The sequence below is a fragment of the Ramularia collo-cygni genome (assembly GCF_900074925.1).
Source record: "Ramularia collo-cygni strain URUG2 genome assembly, contig: RCC_scaffold03, whole genome shotgun sequence".
NCBI lineage: Eukaryota > Fungi > Ascomycota > Dothideomycetes > Mycosphaerellales > Mycosphaerellaceae > Ramularia > Ramularia collo-cygni.
Window position 1 is genome coordinate 1,332,297 of NW_019716257.1, and position 8,702 is coordinate 1,340,998.

Sequence of the window (8,702 nt, forward strand, 5' to 3'; positions counted from 1 at the left end):
AATACTCTAACTCCGGCGCCGAGGTAAAGCTAAGAGTAGTAGTGCATTCTGAAAAGCTATTTATGGGTTGTTGCAGGGAAGTCGCTAAAAGACCACCGTACGCCGTTACCGAACGCAACTTGCAAGGGTACCCTCGCACTAAAATGTTCAATGTCGAGCACTTCCAAGGTTCCTTCTCGTGCCGTGCAACAATCAAGACAGAGATCTTTTTCTATTTGCTACCTGAGAAAGGCCGATTGCGGCCATTCTCACGATTACAGCGCCAACCCGTACGGCTGTCCGTAATCCTTAGTACTCATAGACCCAAGATCTATGCAGTCGCTGAGATCTATGCCTCGACTGCTTCCCCGGCCTTGACTGGCGTATCAGCCATGAGCTGAATGAGAGAGCGTACGACCTCTGCGGCGGCCAGGCCGGTCGTCTCTCCGGAATTGTCGTAAACAGGTGAAACCTCGACCACATCGGCTCCCACTATTTCGATCCCGCTCAGACCATCGAGGATGGTGAGCAGTTCTCTGGTGGTGAATCCTCCCGGCTCCTGTCGTCAAGTCAGTAGGCGGCGAAGCTTCGAACCTCCATCTGGACTCACAGCTGTGCCAGTCGCCGGCGCATAGCTTGGATCAAGAACGTCAATGTCCACCGAGATGTAAACTCGAGTTCCGGCAGTTCGCTCAAGCAACCTGTCGATGAAACCCGCCATGCCGAACCTGTCAAGGTCTCTGGCTGTCAAGATGTGGAAACCACAAGCCTTGTCGTTTTTGAGGTCGAACTTGGCATTGGACACTGGAGCCCGAATGCCCGCGTGGATCGATGAGTTACGAATGAGTCCCTCTTCGTGGGCTAGAATTTGGTCAGAACAATGACGACCGGGGTAGGGCCGTACGCATGTGTTCACTTGAACATACCTATATGGAGAAAGGTCCCGTGATTGACTCCACTTAWCCATCGGTCGTCAGTCAGGGGCGAATCGAAAGTTCGCACGACACTACTCACGCGTAGTGAGAAATACCACCTCCCAGAACCTTGGGGTCCCACGTATCGAGATGAGAATCGAAGTGAATGACACTGACTTGTCCAAAGTGTTTGAAAGTTGATCTCAAAGCCGGCAATGTCCTGGATAGAAGAATGATATGATCAGCATCGTCACTGGAGATTGTAACGCTGCCTCACGTGGTGTGGTCGCCGCCTAAAGTGATCAAGCGAGGTACGCTGTAGGTCGAATCATTTGTGGCCCGACCTGAGATGATCTAATTCGAATAAGTGTTTGAAAAGTTGTCTCGAGAAGTACGATTACCTCATGCGCTCTGTCGAGCTGTCTCAACGCAACGGTATTGTCCTATTCCATATGAGTCAACAACTCCGAACACAATCACACTGTCCTTGACACGCACGAGAAAAGTCAACGGCACGTCACCACAATCAACTATCTTCAACCCTTGCAAGAAGGGATTCTTCCCCGAGTACACGTCGTATGAGAACTGCGGCCTGATTCTTCTACTGCCCTGTCGTATTCCACCGGGCTAAGGGCGAAGGGTGGAAGGGTCAGCGATGTCTCAGAAAAGTACGATGCGGCCCAAGACCTGGGTAGCCAGAGATGCATCTTCAAACTACCCAGCAGTCTTCGGTTCTTTGATTTGCTTACTCCAAAGCGCGTCCCGGGTCTTCCCTGTGTAGAAATCAGTCAGTATTWTTCGCTGTTGGAGCACGCTCTCAACGGGTCAAAAGAGACTTGAACCAGACGATATCATCGATTCACTTAAGCCGTTGTGACACTGTGATACGCCGAGACCTTACCTCGGCAGGGCGCATGACTTACAGTTGTAGCCTTTGTCAAAAGTCAGCCTTCATTCTACTTACACTTGGGAAGCRAGAAGCAAGAGGTATGTCAATCAACTCACAGTATCGAACGGGGCTCCCAAAATCGCAATATCATATTTCTCCACCTCGCCTCCTTTCTGGAGACAATGAACATATGGTAGATTGGCAAAGGTAGTCAATCCCGCATAAAGTGCCTGGCTGACATCCTCTTCCAAGCCCGGGACCTGTGCGACCATGGGATATTGAAGCGCAGCAACGGGAGGGAAGTTGATTTCTCGAGCGGACCCGAGAGTGGCCAGCRCGACGCCAAAAAGAACCGTGTGAGTCAGCATTATTGTGAGATGGAGGGGCATATAATAACAGAACACAGCTTCCAGTGTTGCGTGCGTCTGGCGTGATGGGTTGTTTTGTTTGGCAGCTTTATCTTTCTCTCTTATCGTTCTTTCGTTACGAACGCCGGATACCACGGAGTTCGGATCTGGGTCTGCGTGACGACTTACTCGAGTAAGCAGGTCTATGCGAGTGACAATCCTTGTGCGACTAGGTTGACAACGATTTAAGCGAATGGCTCTGTGTACAAAAGCAGAAACGGAACACGATGGATGACGCTACAAATTTCGTCGATTTATTAACTGAAACCGTATCTCCTGTTGAAACCATGAATGTCCATCATTCGTCTGTAGCATTGATGACTCCATTCCATTCGTACTCATACTCATTTTTCTGCAGAACCAGGACCAAAGCGTGCTGCAGTTCTTCGCATCTTGGGGTATATTGCGCTATATCACTCAGTACAGCTTGTGCTCCAAAGTCATGTCGTTCTCGGCTTCCAATCCAACACATGCTCGCATGATGTTGATGAGGGCACTGCGCTGCTTGGCAAGTGAGTTGATCACTGGTGCACCTGGAGGTGTCATGGGTGCCTTGAGCATGTAGCTGAGAACGCTCAAGACGCTGTGGAAGTTCTTAAAGTCCGACTCGCCGTCGCGGCGCCATTGTATCCGGGTCATCAACTCTGTGATCAACACCAAATCGATGATGAGTGGCGAAGCAAGGAGTGAGTCCTCACATACGTTGAAAATGCTGATGGTCTGGTGGCCACCGAGAAAGATCTCGGCGTAGTACTCGTCCATTGCACGCTTGTTGTCACCAACGGCAGGCATGTACTTGATCACGACGGTGTGATCAGGGTGCTCATCCTTGGCGTACAAGACGTTGTTGGCAGCGACCATGTCATCGACAACATTCGACTTGCTGATCTCCTTGGAACGGAACTGCTTTTGAGACGACAAATTCTTGCCATCGTTGTTTCCGAGATGGTTGTAGCTTGCAATGGAGGTAAGTTTGATTCCAGCGTTGATCAAAAAGTCAACAAGAGCAGACTTCATCTTTGTCTGGCCGGACTTGAAGTCATCACCACCAATGAAGGTGTTGTGCTGCTCGGCAAGCTCGATGCAGCCTGGGACGAAGGTGTTTTGTGGCGAGCCGTTGATGAATGGGGCGCCTTCAAGAATACTAGCAACAGCGAAGACCGTTGAAGGAGAGACCTCCTCATGACCGCTGGCGATGGACTTCATGAGGTTCTCGGCAGTGTCGTTCACACCAGGCAAAAGGTCTGCAATACGTTCCGTGTTGGCAGTCCAGAGAACAATGACCTTGTCGAGTCCATTGTTCGCCTTGAAGTCACGGATATCCTTGCGGAGGTGTTCAACGTGCTCGTTGGAGGCCTTGGAACCAGGGATGAGGTTGTCTGCCCGGTCGCCTTGGTTGGCGGCGATGAAGTCGGGGTAGTAGATGCTAGGAAGAGGCGTGATTGCTGCCATCTCCTTCTTGACCATTTCTTTCAATGTGGGCTCGAGAACCTGAGCCCGGTCCATAGCCGCAGCAAGATCCATACCACTGATGTCCCAACCGCCGATGACMAAGTCATTGGGGTGTGCCATGGGTAGCATGCCTTGAAGTGGGATGTTGACATCTTCGCCAGTCTCGGAGTCCATTCCGAGCTTGACGGTCGATGACATGACAACAGATCCGTAGTAGTTTGCTGCTCGTGGGCCCTCACGGGTCTCCCATACAAGCTTGCGGCGGTTGGCGAGGATACCCGCGGTGACTGTCGTGCCGTTGTTACCTCCTAGACCGACGAGCATCATACCGACCTTGCCGACATGACGCTTGGTCTTGAAGTCGTAAAGAGCCTCGTGCGGTGTGGCCACAACCTTGCCGCCTGTGCGTTTGACCTTTGTGGTACGGTAGTGGTACTTGCTGAGGATATCTTCGTCATTGTATGTGACGTTGGAGGCTTCGACGGTGTATCCAGAAGCTGCCGCTTCTCTTGACGCCTCGACTGCGATACCAGTAGCAGGGGCGTGTGTGTCGTCTGCGTGAGGAGCCATGGTCTGGCATGCAAGGTCAGTATAATTCCGTTAAATGCTGGCTGAGCCAAACATACTGCYAGGATGGCAAGTTCGTGTGAGGCTGGGGTGAAGAATTAGCCGACAGAATGTAACCGAGACAAGACTGTTCGAGTCGACAATAGTGTTTCCTGGTGTAAAAAGATGTTCTTCAAGGAAAAACTTCTGGGGGGAGATGAGAGAAAGGAACCAGAAAAAGGACGAGGGAATCCCAGCTTTTAAGACGACAGCTCACAGCTCCCTCGATCATGATAGCGCAATGTTTCGGCTTCCGCTGCAGATTTTGTTGAGGTGGTTTGTAGACTACGGCGTATCGTTGTTGCTGGTTGCTGTCCGAGGGAGTGAGCTGTGGTGATCCCAGACGGCGAAAGGTTGTTCCGGTGTCAAGCTGCCCGTGGGGATCCTGGGGCGAGGGTACCCCTCCTCAAACTCTACCTATACGCTTTGTGCCCTTTCTCAACTCACTTCGACTGACATTTGATTGTGAGCACGGCGTGATTCCGAATAACCAGCAGAGATACATACTCCCATGCAACTTCTCGTGGTCCTTGGTTCCCCAAGCTTGATACTGATCCCTCCGCGTATTCGGGCAGAGCATGTCGTCAAGGAAAGATGGTAGCTCTTCTCCTGGCCAAAGACTAAACAGGACGATGCGTGGGCTGTCATGGCTCAACAGGGACTCAGGAGTGCCTAAACATTGGACACATGGACGTCTTCCAGCCGGCGTTGCTGCTTTGAGAGCCAGGTAGCAGTCTGTCATTGCTCGCGTTGTTATTCTGCGTATGCCCATGCAGATGCACGGAGCCTCGCTGACTCTGACTCTCTGAGGCTTAACAGTCGCAATTAATTAATTAATCATCCTGGCGTTTGATTCTCTAGTCGTGTGCGCACGCTCCTAAACTGGTGGGGCGTCGGCTTTCGTTCATTATGCAGGACGAACAAAGCTTTTTCTTTTGCTGTAGTCGATCGTTGCCCGGCAGAAAAAGACTTTTGCGGTTGCGCCGTCCGGGTCGCGGGCGCCCGCGTGAAGATCGCGGAGACCGGAAGGCTGGGAAGGCTGAAGGCGAAAGAGACGATCATCCCGACTTCGAGCAGACACGCGAGCAGGGTCGAAGGGTCAACGGGTCAACGGCTGTAGGTACCTTTTGGTGAAAGGTTGGTCGAGATTCAGTAGCTCCATGTGACTGTGAATTTTGGGGTTATTATTACAGTACCTGCGGAGGAGTTCGTATTGAACCTAGATCGTTCGTTTGGTGCAACAATCTGGAACGAACGAACGGGTTCTCCACGCGGCGTTCGATGCTCTTTTTCAGCCAGCTTCAGACTGCAAAATTCCGACGCGTTTCGCTTGCCGCAAAGTTGCTGCCATGCGCCTGCAGTCAACACAAGTCGCAGATAAATCATATGGAATCCACTGACACTGATGCCATGTATGTATGTATGTATGTATATTATTGGCACCGTATAAGGTGTTGGTGAGGACGCTGCATATCGGTGAGCTTCGTTATTGGGCCATGATGCCTGCGTGTCCAACGGGTCAAGGCAGCCGAAATGAGCATGCGCGACGGGTTGATCGCTACAGGTTATTCAYAAGCCCGGCGCGTCGCTACCACTTGGAGTCTCAGATTCTCCATCAACCATCCATCCATTCGTTCAAGTCACTCGTTCATCGTACTTTTTGTTACATTAGCAGCAGCATCCCATTCCACGCTCCACAGCACTTGCAGTCTCAATACCCACATCCAACCATCAACATGCGTTACGCCATCCTCGCCGCGCCCCTTGTGGCCATTGTTTATGCGCAGGCCGAGTCTGTGAGTCGAATTTATCTGTGATGATGGTACCCGGCAAGGATGAATGGACTGACGGTGCCATTCCAATGCAGTCCAGCTCCATCTCGATTCCCCCATACTCCAACCCGGCGACTCAATACCTCACCCAGACCAACTCTCTGGGCGTGGTCACTGGACAGCCTACTCTCCCCGGCGGCGGAATTGTCGCCACCTCTATGCCCGCCGTTGACACCCAAGTCGGAACCGTTGCAACCATCCCAGCTGGCCTCCCAACTGGTGGTGAGTCTGGAAAGCAAGAAAGAACCATGGGCGCGGCTAACTCCAACAGTGACGAGCATCCCCATCGCCGTTGGCAACGGAACTACTCCTGCCTCTTACTTCACTATCAGCGTTGGTTCATCGACAACGGTCGTTCTTGGTAAGTCTCGCTGCCTCGCACTCGGCGCGAGGATGCATGCTGATTCTCAAGCAGGCGCCGTCCCCACTGGTGTGAGCGTCTCCGGCGTCAGTGGCACTGCCTCGGGTCCTCGCGGTTCCAACACCGGATCCTCCTCTAACAACAACAACAACAACAACAATGACAACGACAACGACAACAACAACAGCGGCGGCTCCTCTTCCTCTAACAACGACGACCCTTCGTCGACCGAGAGCTCGAGCTCGGATTCTTCCGAGGGCGCCGCGGTCGCCAACAGCATGGTCGGCGCGTCCGGTGCCGTGCTCGGTCTGGGTGCTCTCATCGCCGCAATGTTGTAGCATTGGAATGTGTATAATGAGAATACGGAGATTCTTCAGGGGCGTTGAAAAGAGAAGGGACATGGGGATCTCGGCTACCTTAGTGCGAAGCCCCAGGTATTGCCTTGTGCTCATTTATAATCTTTCGAATTGGATTGGACACGACAGACATTGAAATCGCTCTACGATCTTTCCATTTCCAGTGCAGGCGTCAGTGCAAGCGTACAAGAGCGGGGCAATATTTACGGCTTGCTCTCGCTATGCAGACTGTAAGCCGGGCTCAGCTGACAGCCTCCAGAACTCGCGTTCCGTTGCGGTGCATTGAGCGTTCGTCTGTCTTGTTTACCTCATGTTTGCCCTGGATACGGGCGTCACTCGTCCCTGTCTCCACTTCCCAAGCACAGCTCCGACCTTCATCAACCAAGCTTCACACCGCATCATCACACAAACACAAGATGGACCAAACCACTGCTTTGAAACAATATCTCGCGGACGATCCCCCAACAATTGCACGTCTCGAGATCAAGCCGCACTTTGAAGCTCTATCGAAGCAAGAGAAGAGATATGCTCATTCCATCTGCAGAGCGGCGTTCGCGGGGCATAGAATCAACCTCAGACAGGTTAGCCCGGAGTCGGAAGACATCTACGACTTCATCCTGGCCTTGCACGAGGCCAAGACAGGCGACTGGAAGAAGCTTCAGGCCGAGGCCGGGGTTTCAGATGAAGATCTTCTCTCGTTCTTGAACTACTCAGCTCAGTTCTTGGGAAATGCCGGTGCGAGTTCAAACCCGGATTGATATCGTCTAGGCAGTATATCTTACGTGACATAGGCAACTTCAAGTCCTTTGGCGACAGCAAGTTCATCCCGCGAGCATCACCGGAGAGCATCGCCCGTTTAGCAAAGGCATCACCCACCGCCGAAAAGCTCTGGAACAAGGTCAAAGATGCCGTATTCGACACTTCCTCCGTTGCTGCTCTGCACTTGGGTTACCCCGATGAAGGCCATGTCTCGACCTACTACCCTGACTCGCCAGGCATCACCAAGAAGGAGATCGAAATCGTATCCGACTTTTTGAAAGATCAGAGCCTCATGCCAGAGAACACGCGGTTGCGAAAAACATCATCGGGTGACTTTGAGCTGCTCATCGCGTCGGCCGTGAAGGAGCCTACAACTCGCGACTCGAAGCAGTCGGAGTGGACTCTCGATGGTGAGCTGAAAGGCAAGAAGGTTAAGCTTATCTTTGGAGATCACGCAAAGGAAATGGTAAGCTTGCTCCTTTACCGCGTCTAGTCAACTGTGGTTTGCCTCCTCTGCACGAGTCCACGCATCTGCGACGTCTGTCGATACTAGAACGTCGACGAGGGCAGTGGAGCGATACAGGCGTATCAGTACTCTCATGTCATGCCATGCTCGCTACACATATATCAAGGTGGTTTCAAATTGCATACTAACACGCGTTGTCTCACAGGCCACAATCTCTCATTACATTGCGGAGGCTCAGAAAAACGCCTCGAACAAGGTGGAGGAAGCTATGCATGCGGACTATTACAAGGCGTTCCATGATGGTAGCATGGCAAGTCATGTTGATTCACAACGTCACTGGATTCAAGACAAGGGTACAGTGATGGTGCGCCCCTTCAAGTGACAATGGAATCCTAATACTAAACACAGGTCCCATGGTCGAATCAAACATCGGCTTCATCGAGACGTACAGAGACCCGCATGGACAGAAGGGCGAGTGGGAAGGTTTTGCTGCCATGGTGAACAAAGAACGCACTCGTGCGTTTACCAAACTCGTGGAGTCGGCGCCAGAGAACATTCACAAGCTTCCATGGGGCGCCGAGTTCGAGAAAGACACTTTCCTCAGTCCAGACTTTACGTCTCTGGAAGTGCTAAACTTCGCAGGAAGCGGGATCCCGGCTGGTATCAACATGTGAGCATTCC

At 52.1% G+C, this 8,702-nt stretch overlaps 4 protein-coding genes; 2 read left to right on the top strand and 2 right to left on the bottom strand.

Moving 5' to 3' along the window:
* Positions 1-328: 328 nt before the first annotated feature.
* Positions 329-2,150, bottom strand: RCC_02873 (related to arginase family protein; the record flags this gene model as incomplete). XM_023768166.1 has 10 exons in its annotated part: positions 329-538; positions 590-840; positions 906-937; positions 994-1,113; positions 1,171-1,247; positions 1,295-1,336; positions 1,392-1,520; positions 1,643-1,666; positions 1,817-1,825; positions 1,899-2,150. 10 exons carry the CDS (start codon positions 2,148-2,150, stop codon positions 329-331), a joined length of 1,146 nt encoding a protein of 381 aa, XP_023623934.1.
* Positions 2,151-2,606: 456 nt separating this feature from the next.
* On the bottom strand, positions 2,607-4,211 carry RCC_02874 (probable myo-inositol-phosphate synthase; the record flags this gene model as incomplete). Its single annotated transcript, XM_023768167.1, has 1 exon — positions 2,607-4,211. The coding sequence occupies one exon, from the start codon at positions 4,209-4,211 to the stop codon at positions 2,607-2,609; it is 1,605 nt and encodes a 534-aa protein (XP_023623935.1).
* A 1,772-nt stretch (positions 4,212-5,983) lies between these two features.
* On the top strand, positions 5,984-6,778 carry RCC_02875 (uncharacterized protein; the record flags this gene model as incomplete). XM_023768168.1 has 4 exons in its annotated part: positions 5,984-6,043; positions 6,115-6,301; positions 6,351-6,440; positions 6,495-6,778. The coding sequence occupies 4 exons, from the start codon at positions 5,984-5,986 to the stop codon at positions 6,776-6,778; spliced, it is 621 nt and encodes a 206-aa protein (XP_023623936.1).
* A 434-nt stretch (positions 6,779-7,212) lies between these two features.
* Positions 7,213-8,702, top strand: part of RCC_02876 (probable dipeptidylpeptidase III) — a gene marked incomplete at both ends in the record, with an annotated part of 2,563 nt that continues 1,073 nt past the window's right edge. Inside the window, 4 exons of the mRNA XM_023768169.1 lie at positions 7,213-7,531; positions 7,588-8,021; positions 8,227-8,374; positions 8,430-8,691. Coding sequence (XP_023623937.1) covers positions 7,213-7,531; positions 7,588-8,021; positions 8,227-8,374; positions 8,430-8,691 — 1,163 coding nt within the window.